Source organism: Barbus barbus, assembly GCF_936440315.1.
Source record: "Barbus barbus genome assembly, chromosome: 5".
Taxonomy (NCBI): Eukaryota; Metazoa; Chordata; class Actinopteri; order Cypriniformes; family Cyprinidae; genus Barbus; species Barbus barbus.
Genome location: NC_136733.1, coordinates 5,075,908 through 5,095,741, shown reverse-complemented (window position 1 = coordinate 5,095,741; position 19,834 = coordinate 5,075,908). Strand labels below are relative to the sequence as shown.

The window sequence follows — 19,834 nt, the reverse complement described above, 5'->3', positions numbered from 1 at the left end:
AAGAGTACGAAGAGATGTAAAGAGAGCAAGAATAAAAAAAGAGGCAGAGGCAGATATACACAAGTAAGAAATAAAAAAGAGAGGATGGGCTGAGATGGTAGCAGTTTCTCCCTTACTGTGAAAACCTGTTCTTAATGCAGGAGCGAAGCTTTAGACGGCAACCATTCACACACACTTTCCAATGGGGATGCTTTCACATGCCAGTCTCATCACAGCCGAGCAGCGTGGATCTGTCCTTAGAGCTCAAAATGACAAGCCAGCGTGACACTGATGGAGTATTACTGTCTTGCCTTTCTGATTCTGCATATATGCTTGTTCTTCAGTTCCTGCAAGCAGTCCGCAATCTGTAATAAAGTTTATTTTGGAATAGTGACATTCATATTCCTCGTCTTACAGGAGTATTCTGAGCTATTTTTATGTGTTATAGCCACTCTCTCATCTCTGACAACTCTGGGTTATTTTTTTCTCTCAACTCTGACCAGCAAAAAAAACAAAATAAATAGAAAACCTGTATATTTGTGCTGGTACCAGAATGGGACGTGGATGAACACAAAATTTTGAGGTTACTAAGATATATTTTTTTTTTAAAGAAATTAATACTTTTTTACACAAGCATGCATAAAATTGATCGAAAGCAGCAGTAAAGACTTTTACATTATTACAAAATATTTCTATTTCAAAAGAATACTTTTCTTTTGAATTTCAGTTTCCACAAAAATATTGATGATAAATAAACAAATCGGCATATTGGAACAATTTCAGTTGGATTATGCGAGTCTGAGGACTGGGGAAATGGCTGTTGAATATTCAGTTTTGCCATCACAGAATTACAATTTATTTAATTAATACATTAATAAATTTTATAAATGTAAATTTTAAAATGTTTTAAATTTTTAAATGGTAATACTTCACAATATTATTATTTTTACTGTATTTTTGATCAAAAATATGCAGCCTTGGTGAGCATAATGCTCTTCTTTCAGAGACATTAAACATCTTATTGACCCCAAACATATGAATGGTAGTGTAATTGTTTTTTTGTTTATATATATATATTTCTCATAAGGCATTCTGCAGCATTCAAGTCCCATAGTCAATGTACAAACCAACCATTTTGCTGTTGCAACATCTATGTAAAATGTGATTGCAATTATCTTTCTCTCTCAGCAGCACCTTTATTACTCTCTACTTATCTTACCCATAATGCCTCTCATAAAAACTCAGCTTATTTTGATTTGAAAGGGCTTTTATGTTTTACGCTACAGCGTATTACTCAATTCACTTTAAGTGAGAGCAGGTGAATATAATGGCTGTTTCTTTATGACTGTGTGAGTCTATTTTTTTTTCCCCTCTCTCAGTATTCATAATTGAGCTCATTTTGATTTCTCATCTTGTTTCTGCAGTATGGTGATTATGACCCTAATGTCCACAAGCCGGGCTTCCTGTCCCAAGAGGAGCTGCTACCAAAGAGAGTGAGTGTGTTTGTTGAGATGGGCGTCGCTCCATGCTAATTATGCCGATTATGTTCGCAGAGCTCTATAACGAGCCTGTAAGGTTTCGGCGGGCTTCCCGTAGGGCGTTAGATGTAGTGAAAGCTCTCAGCTGGAAGCATTCACTCGCATGTCAGTAAGTACTGAGAAAGAGCGTTTGTTTACTCCACTGGCATTCAGTATCGTCTGAAGAATTTAAATAGTCCCACTTAATTAGGAAATGTCCTTCAGAGCCATTAACCATTGTGTTAACTCTTGGTTTGGTTGATTGTGCTGAAACTGATTTCCTTTCCATCCCTGTTATACATTTTGATTTTGCTCAAAATATTTGTGAAATCAATATGTTTACCAAAATGAATACTAGCAGCAGCCGTTTAGCACCTTAGCTAAAGTGTCTCGGGAGAAGAAAAACTTTCACCACCAGTCCAAAACTCAACTCAACTCTATCTGGCCCACAGATAATGCAAAGAATGTGAGCTATTTCTTAAGGCATCTTTGCTGAACAAAAGTTTCATTTTCTTTCAAAAAAGTCTTTTGACATTGTAGTGTATGTCATCCACAGTTGTTCACGTCTTTTTTTTTTAGATGGAAAGCAGCTTTCTTTCCAACAAACAAAATGAATACTGATGTCAAACAGAGTCTGGTGCGCACCAAGAGCTCCGTTATGAAAACGCCCAGATGAGACAGTTAAAGACTTTATTCAAGTTGATGACTGATCTTCATGTGTCTTTCTCTTGTGCAGGTTATTAATCTGTACCAGATGACTGCAGAGATGTGGGAGGAGAGAATCACGGTCTGCTACACTGAGCACAGGGGCAGAACCAGGTATTGTACCCTCTAGTCTCACTCTCAAGACAGCTTGCCCATGGTTTTTTTTCACATAAATCATGTTGCACACCTTCTAAATCAAGTGCAGCAAGTAAACTGTGCTGGATGCTTTGCATGTCGGTCAGAATCAGCTGCAAAATTGAGCAGACTTTGTCAACAGTCTGGCTCTGTGATGCTATAAACGCACACTGTTGCACAGGTGCAGCTTCACTCTGTGTTATGTGCACTTTGGAAAGTCAAAACACTCACAAAATGGAAAAACTGGCCTGCTTCTTTATCCAGAACCGGGCATAGCCCTGCTCAAAAAAGGCCAAATTTGTCTACTGTGAAGATGAATGCGACTTCCTGCGTAACTTCTGAGCCTATTTAGATGCATGTAGGGTGCTTTTTTATTCTACACTTTCTCCTTACATGGGACAGCACTCCGGTGTGTATTCATAAAACACACTCACAAACACAGTCTGCACATCTTTAGCTCTGTCTTTCATACATACACTCAGCTTAATTTGATATCACACCATAGCATTTTATAGCAATTCTTTTTTTTTTTCCTTGAAGTCCAGTGTTTGTCAAGGTTTTTGTACTAAAGCAGTTGTAATATGGTTTCATGTGCCATTTTCAGTCCTCCAGGCCATCTTTAGGACTTGTAAATGTAATAAAACTATGTAAATTACTACTTTGATAATTGGCTAAATTTTTTCACATGTGAAATGAGTGACTTCTTTCATTCTTTTTAGAAAATTAGCAAATTGGACGTGTCAACTGATGCATTTAAATTGAATTGACTTTTTTTCTATACATTCTACATTTTTTATAAATAAATAGTTTAAAAAAAAAATGTCATTTTATTTAATTTGATCTGTTTTACTGTTTTTATTTTATATTTATTTATGCTTTTTTTAATCTTTTATGTCCAAGGTGGTCTAATGGGACCCTTCGCACAGAACATGTTCTTACATTTCATCTGTTTGTTTATTTTACATAATTTATTCATTTAAATTATTATTATTTTTTTTTATATTTAAAACAATCTATTTTTATGAACATGAAGGTGGTACTAATCTAGTTGCTTTTAGTATGATTATTTTTAATTGGTCAGTATGTGTGTGTTACTGTAAGACATGCTGCATGACCTTTAGATTCTGCACTTCAAGTTAGTTGAGTCTCATTAAAGCCCTGCGGTGAAATAGATTTTTTTGTCTCCCTCCTTTCCTCCCTCCCACATTTTTGTTTGTTATTGTGTGCTGCAGAGATGAAGCTGAGATGGAGTATTTAAAAATAGCTCAGGATCTGGAGATGTATGGGGTCAATTACTTTTCCATTAGGGTAAGAAATGCCTCCGCTGCTGTACAGCAGTAACAATCTGAGCTAGAACTACGTACAGCCAAATGCTTTTATTATTGTGTACCTTTATTATTGTATGTAATCAAACCTTTTATTATTGGTTACCTAGTCACCTTTAGCTTAAATCATCTCACACTTCCTTCAGTACTGTCCACCCTGCTTGAAACTTAATTATTTCTTCCTTTTTGCCAGCCATGTGATGTCTGTTTCACTCTGAATAGCCATTATAGTGTGATCATGATAGTAAAATAAATTAGACTGAAGGTCTTTTTAATATCTTTTTATTTTTCAAGAATAAAAAGGGAACCAGCTTACTGCTGGGTGTTGACGCTTTGGGCCTCCACATTTATGACCCGAGTAACAAACTGAATCCCAAAATCTCTTTTCCCTGGAATGAGATCAGAAACATCTCGTACAGTGATAAAGAGGTACTCATTTTATGAACATTTCATACTTGTACACAAACTGCTATACACTAAGTGTGGTGATGTTGCTGGTGCACTAATTTTTGCCATTGTGTCTTCAGTTTGCCATTAAACCCTTGGATAAGAGGGCAGATGTCTTCAAATTCAACTCCTCAAAACTCAGAGTCAATAAACTTGTGAGTATTTTGTGATGTAATGCAGTGATCAATTTCAAACTGTTCTTCACAATTCCACTGTGGTGTGGTATGGTGCTTTAAGATTTGGGCTGTTTCCCAGAAGATCGTAGGTTTAATAAATCTTTATGCTATTAATCGAGAGATGCTGTCATTTGTTAGTTAAAGGTACCCAGAATTAAAAATTGTCCTCATTTACTTTAGCTGATTGTCTAGAGTGCTCTTTTCCAAATAATGGCCATATAAGTCCATAAACCCATCATAAAATGGTCCCTTCAACCTATATGCCATGTCTTCTGATAGCATTTGTGAGACGCGGACTGAAGTTTCAGTCATTAAAAAGTCGTATAGGTATAGAACGACATGATGAATGATTGACTGAATTTTCATTTTTTGTGAAGGGTAAATAAGTTTTTGATGAAGCAATTTTCGTGTGTTTGAAGATTCTTCAGCTGTGTATCGGGAACCATGATCTGTTCATGAGGAGACGCAGAGTTGATTCGCTGGAAGTCCAGCAGATGAAGATGCAGGCTAGAGAAGAGAAAGCTCGCAAACAGGTCAGGAATGATTTCGGATTAACAGCATCATAGAGAGATTGTTTATGCTAAACAAATAAATGAAAACAAACTGTTTCTGGGCTCTGTTTTTCAATTAGATCTTGCCTTACAGGATCAAAAGAAAAGAATAAAAAAAGCAAGTAGAGAAATATCTAAAAAATAAAAGCAATAAAGATAAGAAGAGAAAAAAAATTATAAATATATAAATCACTGATTTTTTTTTTTTTTCTGGCTATGTAGCCAGTTCACACAATGTTCAATATAGCTGAAAAACAAGCATCCATATTAGCTGTGATGAATTCTTATGGATCCTAAACCTTTGAACAGTAGTTTATGTATAGACCTATTCCAAAAACTGATTGCAGTTTTGGGAAACTATCATGTTGCTTTGGAGAGCTTGAGAAGTGTCAGGCAAATCCTCCCTCCCTCTCTACTAAATTTTAAGACTTCATGGTCACAATATGCATTGATTTTCCTGTTGCAGCTCCAGGCACCTTTAACCAGGTGCTGGATTTGTGATCCAATAAACCCATTTAGCAGCGCTGCAATCCTGGTGAAATATGAATGAGCTTTTTGCACCTCTCTGTAGATGGAGCGGCAGAGGCTGGAGAGGGAGAGACAGTTGCGTGAGGAAGCAGAAAGAGCTCGTGATGAACTGAAGAGGAGACTGATTCAGTTACAGGACGAAGCTCACATGGCCAATGAAGCACTGGTGAGAAACTAAAGCGTCACCCACACTAAATATATTTACCCTAATCGTTTTAGTGCTTGCTAGAGCACATGGGTATCTATAATAGGGCTGGTCCGAATACCATTAGTAATCAACACTGAATATTCAAAGCTTCGGGGGAAGGGGGCTGAACATAATCTTCTCTCTAATAAAGGCAGGAATCTCTGTCGGTCAGTCTGCGTTTTTATTATGTCGAGAACCGTTCATCCAATCGACTTCACGCGTGGCGGGTGATAACAGCAACACACATTTTAATTAATGAACAGTTTAAATAAAATTTAAATTATTTGTATGACTGCCATATTAGCAAGTATTTTCCAAGCAAATTAAGTGCACGCTTTTATCATGTGTAAAATTTCTAATTAACATGGAGGATAAAAGCAGCTCGTTTTTACACCAACAAATAGGCGTACTACTTACAGAACTCAGGTGATTTTTCAAACTCGATGTGCTGTTGTTGTAGGCCAGTTTCAAATCGCATATTTGGCACACTGCCTTTGTCTTGTCCTCACTCAATTTAAAGAGCTCCCACACAGCTGAGGTCTTTGGCATTTGTCTTCTCTTCCAGATGAACTGAATCATGACGTTCACTCGTGGGTGATATTCAAGCGCGAATGAGAACCGTTTCGCGGGGGATGCCAGGTGTTCGAAAAATTTAAAAAATTTGAAAATCGAATGCCAACCCACTGAACGAATATTCGAATAATCAAATATTCTGGTCCAGCCCTAATCTATACTCGTCTTAGTAACATATTTTGATTATCACTGATCAGCCAGTCATAATTTACCTGCCACAGCATAAAAAAAAAAAGAAATCACTTTGTTCGAAGTCAAACTTATTGCAGTTTTAGGGGGAGGGGGGGACCTAATCGACCTAAATATTACTAAATGTACTTTATTATTGCATATAATAATATTTCTAAGGCTTTATTTCTGTTTTATCTCTTCACTTTCACATGCTATTTAAATACTTAGTATTTAGTGCACATTCTGAGGGTGTTTTGGCTCTTGCAAACAAAAGAAATTCGGCTTTTAAACTGATATAAGTGGGAGTACAACTGATAAATGCATTTCTCCTTATAGTTCACCCTCTGTGCTCAGGATAATGCTAATTCAAATAATCTTCTGGCAGAGCTCTGACTAGCAGAGGTCTTATTATTTTTAATCAGGGAGTTTCATATCCTTGCCAGTCTTATGTCTCTTTCTCTCGCTCTCTCAAATATTTGAGGTTTTTTCACTTTCCTTCCCAAAAGTAGATTTGTTTTGAAAGATATATTTGGGAAGAAAAGACTGATCTAGTGACACGATTTCTGTGATGCAAATGACGTAAATGTTAGACTGAGCTTTATGTAACGTTTTTTGTGAGGTGTTACACAAATGGTGTGGAAACGAGTAAAACAGCAAAAAGTAAATCTATATAGAATAATTCAATTACTTTATTAATAATGCTGCAGTGGTGTAGTATTCTGAACGTTTGCCATCTAATGCTGTTAATCAACAAGGGCATCAAGTGAAGCAAATGGCCGATGTGAATCTGTGCAAAGCGTGTGGTCTCTGTTCTCAGTTACGCTCGGAGGAGACTGCAGATCTTTTGGCAGAGAAGGCACAAATCGCTGAGGAGGAGGCCAAGCTGTTGGCTCAGAAAGCGGCCGAGGCTGAACAGGAGATACAGCGTATTAAGGTTAGTGGGCATTTGCCCACACCAGCTGCTTGTAGAAGATCCTTTAGGAGCTTTGAGGACTGATCATGCTCTGAATTACTCTTTATAAAGGTGACAGCCATTCGCACTGAGGAGGAGAAGAGACTCATGGAACAGAAGATGCTAGAGGCTGAGATGCTTGCACTCAAGATGGCAGAAGAGTCTGAAAGGAGGTAACATCTCTGACACACACACACTCTGCCTATTTATATGGATGTACTTTCATCAGATGGCTGCTTGACATGGTGATAATGTTAAATAACATATTTAGTGTTTAAATAATATTTAGTTTTGTATCGATGGTTAATGGATAAAACTTGTTTGAAAAGTTATTATTTTGATTGTCATATTTTTGAAACCCTTATGTTGTCTTTTGAATGGCCTAATGAGTACTATTTCATTCTTTTCTGAAAATATAAAATTCTGTATAAAAATACATAGTTATACTATAACTTTTTCACATTTAAAAGTATTAAAAATCAGTTTAATTATTTGAAATAAGGCTGATGTTTTTACGTTTCTCTCTATATATATGAAAAATGTAAAAACATTATTAAAAAACCTGAAATAACAATTTGAAATGTAACTGATATAAGTTGAAACACTAAAATAACTCTTACTAAAAGTAAATTGAAGCTAAAAACTAATACAAATGACAAAAGCACATAAAATGAAACTTAATGAAAAAATAATTAAAATGAAAACTTATATTAATAAATACTATAATATTATAGAAATTATACTAATACTCGGGCCTAACCTAAGCGACCACCTAGAAGACCTTAACAATGACATGACAGCATAGCAGCATGGCAGTGACTTTTGATCACTACTCACTTAATATTATTTATTTAGATTTTTTAAAATACTTTTTTATTTATTTTTTGTTTTTTTTGTCTATTAAAAAGCAGTTTGGATTAAAAGCATTGGATGAAAACAAGCAACATCTATGATGTATTATTCAAAACTCTGTATGTGAACGCACATCATAAAAGACGTCCCAGATTTTCCTCTCACAGCTGGATATATGCTGGTGGCCCTTCTCAAATCCATCTGCTGGGCCTTTACTTAGTATGTGGCACTCTGTTGACATGCATGCTGGGATAGCTGTTTGATTTGGTGCCTATGAAATTTTCTGCTGATCTGAGCATCCATTTTTCCATTTCCAGCTGAATTTGTGCTTTGGAGATCCCAGCACTGTGTCCACTTCAAAGGGTTCAAACCTTGAGTGAGTAACCCATGTATCTATTCTCCTCAGGGCGAAAGAGGCCGACCAGCTGAAACAGAACCTGCAGGAGGCAAGAGAATCGGAGCGCAAAGCCAAAAACAAACTACTGGAGATCACCAGCAAATCGGCGTACTCGGTAATCACCCCCTTACAAAAACGCTCCCCCACGGGGCATTCTGGAATATCTCCACAGATGACGTTACATCAACGCTTGTCATTCTTAATCGGGCTGGTGTCCGAATCCAGTCCAATTTTATCTCTTGGAGAAAAAGGTTTTAAACTCTGCATGACTATGGGTTTTTACACTAGTCTGATTTAGCCTCTTGGCCATTTGTCAATGTCAAGATAATTTATTTAAACAAAAGTTGCATCAGACAACCATTCCATTACTCGCAAGAAAACTTTCCCCTGTTGTCCAGGGAAACCTTCGAGAGTGTTTTAGCCTCGCAATAACCACCTTAATGCAATCTAGAAGGAATATTTATATTCATATTAAGCTGTCCAACTTAAAAAATGGTTAGGTAGCCCTCTAGGGTCCCAGGAATTGCATGACATGGTTGTAATGCTTTTCAGAATTGGATTACAAATGGGTTCAGAAACTGCTAGCGAGAGACCGCAGTTAACTTGGATACCTCCGTTAAATGCATTGTGAATATCCGCCAGGTTATGAATACACATGATGACTGAGTGCACTTCATATCTGATTCAAATGGACGACTATTAAGGGATTGTCCTAAGCCTTGTATATGGATAATAGATATAATTGAGGTCAGAAAATTCTTTTTTTTTTTTTACATAAATGTTCCCGGAGAGGACATTTTTCTACCTGGAAACCACATTTCAGTGCCATTACAATGAGTTCCCTAATTATTAGCCTAAGTACTTGGGAGCTGAGCTCTTTTAAAGCTTTGTGGATACTCTTGAAAATCCAACTGGCGGCTCATCCGCACATTTTACATGCACGGTAAGTTAGGGGTGATTGGGGGTCAGTGTATCATTTCAGATATTAGTTCTCTCGATAGGTGGCTAATGTTAGATCTGTTCAACCACTTAAAAATCCTGAAGGCATTTCAAAGCATTGTCTGTGTCTGCGGGTATTGATGTCTTACAGAGAATTTTTTTTTATATATATATATACCCTGAAGCTTCCTTTTGGTCTTTTGACAAAATCCAACTAAGGGTGGCTAAGGCAAACCGGAGCTTGACTTTGTTTAGATAAGTCATCCTGCCCGAGGCAAATTAAGCCAGTTTTTCTGAAGCTTATGCTAGGTGCTTGAATTCCTAGTCGCTATACTGATCGTCAGGTTGACTGGTCAAATGCTACAGTCAAATGTCTTTTTACAGCTGCTTTGTAGCAGAGTTTTGGTTGTGCCTCATTTTTGAAGTTTGCATTATTCATTTTTTTAGTACAATGTTTAATTCTGTGAAGCTGCTTTGAAACAATCTCTATTGTATAAATTGCTATCGAAATAAAGGTGACTTAACATGTTAGGCTTACATGAAATCAAAATTGGGGTCACCTTTTACTTTCTTAATACATGTTCTTTGTCTAATTCTTCTAGTTAGTGAACATCTTAATCAAATTAAAAAAATGCCTGTTTCGCTTGAACATTTGCTATGTTACAGAAGTAAAATGTCATGTTGAGTTTAAATTAATTTGTTTTGTCCTACGTATAGTCATTTTGTTCAGAGGTGGTTAAATACAGTACCTTTTTAAAGTAACTTTGTTTCCTTTAGAAATCTAAGAAATAGTGTCTAAGTAACATAACATAATAATAGCATTATTGCAATATAACAGATCTGGTGATCTAATTTGATTTTGAACATTTACATGCATATATTTATATTCATATAATTTATATATAAATTTAATATATAAACATAACGTATTTTTCTTAAATGTATACATGCATGTGTCTGTATTTATATTTACATATCGAGGAACATTCAACAGGAACAGCATTAACACAGATAACAGATGATTGTTTAGTACAGATTGATGATAATAATTTAGTAGGAGCAGTATTGTTGAATTTTAGCTCTGCTGTTGATGTACTGGATCATTAAATTATTGCTGGAAAAATTGAAATGTTATAAATTTACTTGTCAAACTGTGCATTGGTTTAAAAGTTATCTGACTAATAGGAGGCAATGTCTATTTTATAATGGAGGTTATTCGGAACTGAAAGAGTTGCAATCTGGTGTGCCTCAAGGAAGGTGTCTAGGACCATTGTTATTTTCTATTTTTACCAATGATCTTCTTTTTGTTTTAAAGCATGCAATGGCAGTTATGTATGCAGATGATACAACATTATATCTACCTGCAACATCAATTATAAAATTAGCTGCTGATTTAGATGAGGAGTTACAACTAGTGGTAAAGTGGGTACGGAATAATATAGTTCTAAATTTGACAAAAAACAAAATTGTGTTTGGATCAAATTCTAAACTTAAACCACAATTAAATTAGTCTGTAAAGAGTGTGCCTATTGAACAGGTAGAGGCAATTAGACTTCTTTTTTGCTTCCTGTTTCAAAAACTAATGCAAAGCAACGGACTGTAATGTATAGAGGAATGAAAATATGGAATGAATTGCCATCAGACATTACACGTTTTTTAAGTAAAATGAGGTTTAAAAAATAGTTTAAGAAATATTTAATGGTACAGTACTCAGTAAATTATTGATCTTGATGTTGTGAATGAATTTTGGGTTTGGAGGTTTTATTTGTATTGCTTTTTATTGTTATGGATTAATGTAATTTAGTTTTTTACTTGTTGGACCCCAGGAAGAATAGCCATTACCTTGGTAGTGGCTAATGGGGATCCAAATAAACAAATAAATATAATAAATATGCACTTTTTTTTGTATGCAATTAATAATTTGACAGCACTAATTTTAATACTGGGATGTTTGGTACAGCACTCTTGCTTTTGTGATATTGCTTAATTAGCCTATTTTTGTACATTGATCTTTATTTAGCTCAGTCAGATCATTTCATCTTGTTTTTCCTCTTTCCTTCTCTCTCTTTCACGCCATAGCCTGTGCCATTGTCTGCCAATGCTCTTCCTCCTGATGGCACGAACTTCAACTTCAGCATGGAGAACCTGAGTTTTGACTTCAAAGACACAGACATGAAACGTCTGTCCATGGAGATCGAGAAGGAGAAGTGAGTTCAGCCCATTTCAGGCATCAGTCCGTCCTGATCACAGTCTCTGTCACGTCTGTCCACACCTTTTGAACCAGTTACATCAACTGAGCCGGAGTTTGTCCTCTCTGCTGATACTCAACTGAGTAACGGGATTTGTTTTTAAGTACTAAAACTCCCTGACACCTTGTTTGTTTAGACAGTTCCACTGGAATGACCACTTTCAGCTTGGCCAAATACAATACAATATTGTGAAAAACAAAGAACACAATGATAAAATGAAACTAATGAGATGCTGTGGTTATTAAATAATAGATTGTCCAATTAATCATAATCCTAAAGTTCTTTTTGCTAAAAATCTATGCCCATTTTCAGTTTATAAAATGCATTACTGTTCAAAACTTCGGGGAAATTGGAGTAAGCAAGGTTGCATTAAATTGCTTGAAAATGGCAGTAATGACATGCACAATGTTACAAAAGCTTTCTAATTCAATCATTGATTTACTTTTGAACTTTCTGTTCATCAAAGAATGTCAGTTTCCACAGAAATATTAAACACAACACATCTGTTTTCAACATTGATAATAATAAGAAATGTTTCTTGAGCAGCAAATCAGCATATTTAAATGATTTCTGAAGGGTCATGTGGCGCTAAAGACTGTAATGATGCGGAAAATTCAGCTTTGCCACAGGAATCAGGAATTAAAATTATATTAAGGAAATATCCCAGGAATATATTACATTTGAAAATATATTAAACTAGAGTATTATATTTTATAATATAATAGGAGTTTTTACTGAATTTTGATGAGCAAGAGACTGACATTTATCTTACCAACCCCCAGCTTTTGAACAGTAGTTTTAGTTTCCAACAAATGCCTGTTCACACCTAAACAAGGAGGTGACAGAATGACAAAAATGGTGTGAATAGGCCTTAAAACAGATAGAGACCAAGAGAGCAGCTCTGTTACATAATGTGTCTGTCCTGTGTGGCAGGGTTGAGTATATGGAGAAGAGCAAACACCTTCAGGAGCAGCTAAATGAACTGAAGACCGAGATTGAGTCATTAAAGCTAAAGGAGCGCGAAACGCCTCTAGATATCCTACATAATGAGAACACTGAGAAAGGCACCAGCAAGCAGAGCAACTTTAAAAAGGTGGGTTAAATGCATCTTACACAAATCCAGACATAGTGTGGTACATGGTTTTAGACCATTAAAATTCATGCTAAAGCTCTACTGTACCTAAAAATGCCATTGAGCTCTATTTATTTTTTCTTTTTTCTTGCATTTTTTTTAATAATAGTTGAGAGATGAAAAGAAAGTAGTGGGAAATCGCATCAGGAAATGTTGCAAGCTGTGTTAGAACCTTCTTCGCCCACAACAGTTGCTGGCTTCAAAGTCACTGAGCTGTATTAAGACTGCGTAGTTTTTATATTTGTTTTCGATGTATGATGGGGTAGCAGTTACACATCTGTGGCTGGATTCATGAAAATCTTCATATGCAGTAAAGATATAAAGGATCAAAAATATATAACTTTAGAGGACTATTCACAATAATTATGAACTATCTTCAGGAATTTGAATTGAATTCTTCAGTATTGTATTTAGAACAACCTTAAGAAAAGGACATTCTTAAATGTTTTGGAAATACAAAGTATTCTTAATTTTATTCTTAAGTTAGAAAATAAGAAGAAAATAGCAGTTAATAAGAGTTTTATTCTTAAAAATATTTCATGAATGTTTGGGCCCTGGGCTGTTAACTGAAATACACTCATTTTAAACTCAGGAAAGAAAACTGGGCCTGGAGATTTTGAGTTTGTCACATGCTGTGGAGAAAGTCACTTAAATATTAAATATCTTAAAATCATCATATATCAGCAAAGACACTCGGTATTATTGCTCCTTCATGTTTTGATAGTTAAATACATTGTAGTCCGACACTTAAATATAGTCAGAACTTAAAGGAGACACACAATTTCATCCAATCTCATATTAATCTTTAGTACCTGTAGAGTAGTATTGCATCCTTCAGATCTCCAAAGAGTTTTGTTTTTGAATTTTGTTTTATAATTGTTGTTTAATGAACAAAATTGTTAACAATCTTGACCTTGATTGCTTTATATAAGTCGCCTTGGAAATCACACCACGTTTCAGATGAAAAAATAAATACATTTATAATATGTAAACAGTAGGCTACTATATCCATTTTCATAAAAATGTGTTTGGAAAACAGAAGAAATCATATCTTTGCAAGATAAAACGACTAATTTCCATGTTTTCCCCACAAAATGACAGCACCCGTGAGCAGGAGGATAACACTGGCATTTGTTTTGATACTGGAAAGTCTTTTAATCATTTTTAAAACATTCCAATACAAGGCATTTTTCAAAACAAGTGAACACTTTCACATTTTTAAAACATGTAACTTATTTACTATTGTGCCAGTTTTGTAGTGTATATAGCTATTTTGACTTTTTATTTTGTATTCGCTGTGCGGCTTGAACGCGGCGTCCGTCAAAAATAGACTAGGCACCTATCTTTAGTGAAGCTGCGCGGAGAGCTGCTTCTGAAACGTGCTGCAGATTGACTGGAGTGGCCGCGTCGGCGCGGCGGGATGGTGTAAATCAGGGGTTATATGCTGCACTTCAGGCTATCTATTGGATTTTACTGATATTGCATTTTGGAACAACTGCCTCACAGACTGGATGAAAACACCCGTAGTTTGCCCACCTCTGCAGATTCGTATCATTTTAAAAAATCCCGAAGACGAAGCTCTAGTTCAGGGGTGTCCAAACTACGGCCCGCTATCACTCCTGCTCTTCCGAGAGATGTGATGTTGACGTCATGAAGAGCCATGCTCGAAAAACAACTTCCCGAAATGTATACTAACCCGGAGGGAGCGTATTTTATATTTTTATTATTCATCTAAATAGTTTTTTGAAACTTGGGCCATGTTTAGCATGACAATTCAACTCTTTAACAGTGTAAATAACTCAGAATGTATGCAATAGCATTAGACCTCCCCTTTAAGTCACAGATTTTTACAACATACAGGAGTGTCGTTGTTTCTGCAGGTTGCTCTACAGTGTTTGAATGATTCCATATTCATAGTCCTGAAACATTTGTATTTGTCTGTGTGTGAGATTTTGTAAATTGACATACAGGTTCACTAAACTCTGTTTTGTAGCGCCATTTATAAGAAGGGCTAGTTCCTATGAATATGCTCTTAATCATACAGTTAGTCATGCTACGGAGCACCAGTAGTCCAAAAAGAATTTATTCATCTTTCTGAAAGGTTCAGCTACGTTTTCATCAAGCCTTATGAAACGGTAGATTAAAAGCTCCATTTTAGCCATAGAATCTTTTCCTGCAGCGTGTGAAATTGTCTCATTAGCGCTACGCTAATTGATTCCTGTGTTGTGATCGGTCGTTTGGATGGATGGAGTGCCCTCCGTGTGTTCAGTCAGTCTGCCTTGATGTGATTTTCTAATTGAAGCGGAGCTTGAGTAAATCGAGCCGGACACTTTGGGGGAACTGCTTCACAGCTCTCGCGCTTACAGCAGCTAGAAAATCCAGCTCTGTTTTACACCCTTTGACAGCTGTTGTTTTCTTAGCCGATGTTGAGCCTGCATTAGAAGCCTGTATCGGGACACTGTCCGACTCGTTGTAAATCACCATTGGTCAGGTAGTTTGAGCACTGGACCTTGGAGCAAAGTGACAAGGGTCGCTGAATTTCCAGGTCACAACGGTGGAATGATTAATGGCTGTGGCTGTGCTTTCTCCGTAGCCCGGTGCGTCCCGCTGCTCTATAGCCTGAGGGAGAGCGATGTAGTGAGAGTGTCTTAATGCACTGACAGGCTCACCTGTTCCCTCAGTTGTTTATGCGGTAATCTATCAAAATCCCCAGCGAGCGGCGGCACGTAAATGTCCATCCGTTCCATTGTTAATTGTACTGAATTATGGATAAGTAGAAGTTAAAATTTGATTAACCTGCAGAGACCCCGAGCATTGATATTGATGTATTTTTCTCTCCTTGAAAGTATTTTTTTTAGGAAGCATCTGGTTCTAAAAACATTTTTACTGATTTGGGAGAGTGATTTTGAAAAGAGAGTGCAAAATTGTGATGCAAATAGCTTTTAAATGTTACAAAATTTCACACATTAAACTACCATTTAAAATTTTGTATTTTTTTTTTTGAAAGAAATACATTAATACTTTTCAGCAAAGATGCATTAAAACTTTATCAAAATTGATATATATTTAGTAAAGACATGTTGCAAAAGATTTCATAACAAAATAAATACTGTTCTTTTGAACTTTGCATTATCATGGTTTCCACAAAAATGTTAAGCAGCACAGTTTTCAATGTTGATAATAAGAAATGTTTCTTGAGCACTATTAGAAAGATTTCTGAAAACGTATTGGACTAAGCTACAACTAAATATGGATAAATGTCATTGCTTTTGATTTTATGCAAAATGTCAAACCAAATGGCCTCCAAAAACCAAAAAGGATTCTACATCACTTTTCTGATTCTGATATGAACTAAAGATCTCAGATTCAAACTCTGGTAGGGAAGCTGTATGAATTGGTTTCTCCAACAGTGACCAAGCCGATTGATTGCTCCTGTAGATAGTGTGTTGGTAGTTGCTTTGGATAAAAAGTGTCTCCTAAAAAATTAATAGGAAATGCAATTCACAGCGTTCATACCAACAGTGATTAACTTGCTGTAGGCCACCATGCTTTCCTGTAGCTCAAATAGTAGAGCATGGCGCTAGCAACGCCAAGGTCATGGGTTCGATTCCCAGGGAAAGCAAGAGCTGATAAAATGTAAAAACTGTAACTTGAATGCAATGTAAGTCGCTTTGGATAAAAGCGTCTGCTAAATGCATAAATGTAATGTTTCTGTACTTTCGATTGCCAGAAGACGTTCATACTCCGGCTGTTATCAGTGGTGGATTACATGAGCTTCGCTGTTTGCACTCCTATTGCACTTCTCTCAGCCATTTTTGCAATTACTTCTAACCAGCTGGTCTTGGTGTTTTTGGTGGATGTTGGAAGTCAGTTCTCCTTAAGTTCACACAGTTGCCCTAGCAGAGGACCCACCGGTGTATTCATCACATTAACCATGAACCTGATCCACTAATGCTTTAAAACCACAGATTCCAAATACTTATGTCTTTATTTCGAACAGTATATTTATAGTGACATTTATAACTCATGTCTGATAACCACTGAGCAGTTTAGGGTATTTCAAGGTGAGAGTCCACGTGCCTTAAATCCCTGCAGAATGATTCCTTAATAAAGCAGAAATGTACCATCATCTTATAGCATTAATTTAATAATTTTCCCATCACTGTCTCTTCTTGTTTGTTTACACCAGTTTTTCATGAGGGATTCTGTCTTAAAGTGTCTTTTAACATCACTGTCAGTGAGTTCACACAGACTAGTGACAGCTGATCAGAGACACACATGCTCCCTCTGCTCTCTCTCTATTTCACTCTCTCGCTATGAATTCTTCATGACTCCGAGGTATTGCACATATCATACATGTCCAGTGCTTCTCATGGCATGAGCATAAATAATTAAAAACTATAGGTGGCAAAGTTAAAACGGTAATATATAGAATATATATATAGGGGAAATCGTAATAAATTTCCTTTTAGGATTCTTTGATAAATAGAAAGTTAGTTATATTACAAATGTCTTTGCTGTCACTTTGTCAATTTAATTGATTCTTGCTGAATAAAAGTAATGATTTCTTTATTTAAAAAAAAAAGTTACTGACCCCAAACATTTGAAACAGCAATGTGTGTATTTTATTTACTGTAATTGTCACTTGATATACATGAAGATCATCAGTTTGGAGCTGAGCACAATTGTTTACACCTCTCAATCTTCAATCTGTCTCCACAGCTCACTCTACAGAGCACCAAATCCAGAGTGGCCGCCTTCCAGGAGCTGTAGCCATCCAGACACATTGGACTAGTGTTTGAATGTGTGAACAATGTCTTGTTGTTTGTTTCACATTCCTGACAGGCTGTGACCCATTCCTGTATGATCCTAGCACATTCTGGTGATGAAGAATATATGTGGTTAAAGTTTACATTACACTAAGAGGACCAAACTCTCATGTAAACAGAACTACAGAGAGAAAGGAGCTTTTCAAACCGCCACACATACATTAACATAAACACATTCACATACAGAGATGCACTACATGCTATTTCTCAATATCCTTTTGTCTGCAGGAGGTCAAAATCCCATTATGAAGACACTACGGTTAAGCAGTGTACACACACTGACTATATATATATCTCTGCACTGCATCCTAAATTCATCTCTCCAGTTGCACAGCAGATATCTTGGTATTTCTCGATCAATATGTGTCAGAATAATTGGCTAAAGCAGTGGTATTGCACCCTTGTGCTGTTTTTTGGGTCCAATATGGAGCTGTCTGGTCGTTCATAAAGGTTGTATTAAACCTAATTGTTACAGTATAAAAGAGTTTACTTCCTCTCAGAGGATAGTTTAGCACGGTATTTTAGGGAAAGAAACCCCTCTGTGATCACACTGTTTGGAAGACTATTACATGAAATGTTTGGAATTTTTTACAATGTTAAAGAATTTGAATATATTTTTGAAAATGTTTTTTGTGCAGAGGAATAAATGAATGGAAATTATCTTAAATATAATTTGACTGTCCTTTTTTTGGATGAGTTACTGATGTTCACACTTTGCTTTGAACATCTTTCTAGCCCTTTGAGACATCTCTCTAGTATTGCATTTTAGTGTGCAACCCAGCCCACACCGACTGTGCCACAAGCATGATTGATACCTCGAATCGTGACTATTTTTCAGTGATCAGGGCCCGTATTCACAACATTTTATCTAAGAGTTCTCCTAAATAGCAGTAAAAGTTTTTAAGCTAAGAGTGTTCTCTTAAAACCTATTCACAAAGCTGCTGAGACAAACTTGTACTGAGGAATAGAGAGAAGTCTTAAGCTCAGAATAAGGGTGGGGTTGACCTCGTTGCTATGGATGATGTCAGCATGCTTATTATGCACACAGTGATTGGCTGATAGTCTCTGTCAGAGATTTATTCATAGAAATATTGTAGAGCGCAATATTATGTTGCCGTATTCAACTAAAGGTTTAAAATGCAGGATAAGTGTCACTAATTAAACAAGTATATCTTCAGCCTCTGACATGTATGCTTCTCAAAAACAATTAGTGGATATGCATATAAACAGCCTTTTAATTAATGGAGTAGAATAATCATAGCTGATAGTAATACATGCAAACGTAAACAAAACAAAAAACTGGATGGAAGCTGTTACGTCTTGCCCAACTGGTTAATGAAAAGGATATAATCAAAGGAACATTTGGAGTTGGGATAACCCCCAAAACCAAAGGTGATACCTTTTTAAAACGTCATTATCATCAAATGTTTCTAAAATGTTTACATTCAGAGGCAGATTGCTAGCAACAGACATTTTAGGAATAGTTTGTGGTTTGGTCTTAGTGACTCGGGAGCCCTCTTCAGTACTCCTAACATTTCACAGATTTGGGAGCAAGTTTTAGCACTACAATGCTTTGTGAAATACTCTTACCCCCGGTTTCACAGACAAGGCTTAAGCCTAGTCCTAGACTAAAGTGTAAGTCTGAGCTGTTTGAACTGAAATAAACTTGCACTGACTGGTCTTAAAATATATCGGTGCCTTTGTTTTGTCTCAAGATGCACACCAGTAATATTTTTTATCTAAGCATGTTTATAAAAATTACTTAAATGTCCTAATTGAACAATGATCTAATCCTGGTTTAGTCTAAGCCCTGTCTGTGAAACCAGGCAATAGAGTCCTAAATTTAGGACTGACACGCCCATTATTTTTTAAGATTTTCTCCTAAATCAGCGAGTTATGAGCTGCTTTTAGCCTTAAGATGTTTTGTGAATACGGGCCCTGATGGACTATTTTCACCTGGCGGGCGATAAAACGGGCAAAACCCCCCTGTATTATGACCATAAGCATGGTTCAGGATAAAACGCTACAGCGACTGCTCACATTATCAGCAGACTTGGTTCCAGAAATGTTTTTCGCATTCATTTTCTCCATTGGGATTGTGAAACACGTATTCAGTATAAAATTGAAATAAATTTAAATTGAGGCACAAACTAAATCTAAGAAAAAGACAAAAGGACCATACTTAAAGGC

At 36.3% G+C, this 19,834-nt stretch overlaps 1 protein-coding gene across 1 annotated transcript in view; it reads left to right on the top strand.

Moving 5' to 3' along the window:
• LOC306869774 (merlin-like) overlaps positions 1 to 18,308 on the top strand; it is a 33,657-nt gene extending 15,349 nt beyond the window's left edge. The window contains exons 6-18 of the mRNA XM_079416678.1: positions 1,404 to 1,472; positions 2,233 to 2,315; positions 3,569 to 3,644; positions 3,956 to 4,090; positions 4,189 to 4,263; positions 4,704 to 4,817; positions 5,407 to 5,529; positions 7,112 to 7,228; positions 7,319 to 7,419; positions 8,505 to 8,610; positions 11,514 to 11,641; positions 12,617 to 12,776; positions 17,538 to 18,308. Coding sequence (XP_079272804.1) covers positions 1,404 to 1,472; positions 2,233 to 2,315; positions 3,569 to 3,644; positions 3,956 to 4,090; positions 4,189 to 4,263; positions 4,704 to 4,817; positions 5,407 to 5,529; positions 7,112 to 7,228; positions 7,319 to 7,419; positions 8,505 to 8,610; positions 11,514 to 11,641; positions 12,617 to 12,776; positions 17,538 to 17,588 — 1,338 coding nt within the window. The 3' untranslated portion in view covers positions 17,589 to 18,308. The remainder of the gene's footprint in view (positions 1 to 1,403; positions 1,473 to 2,232; positions 2,316 to 3,568; positions 3,645 to 3,955; positions 4,091 to 4,188; positions 4,264 to 4,703; positions 4,818 to 5,406; positions 5,530 to 7,111; positions 7,229 to 7,318; positions 7,420 to 8,504; positions 8,611 to 11,513; positions 11,642 to 12,616; positions 12,777 to 17,537) is intronic.
• Positions 18,309 to 19,834: the final 1,526 nt, after the last annotated feature.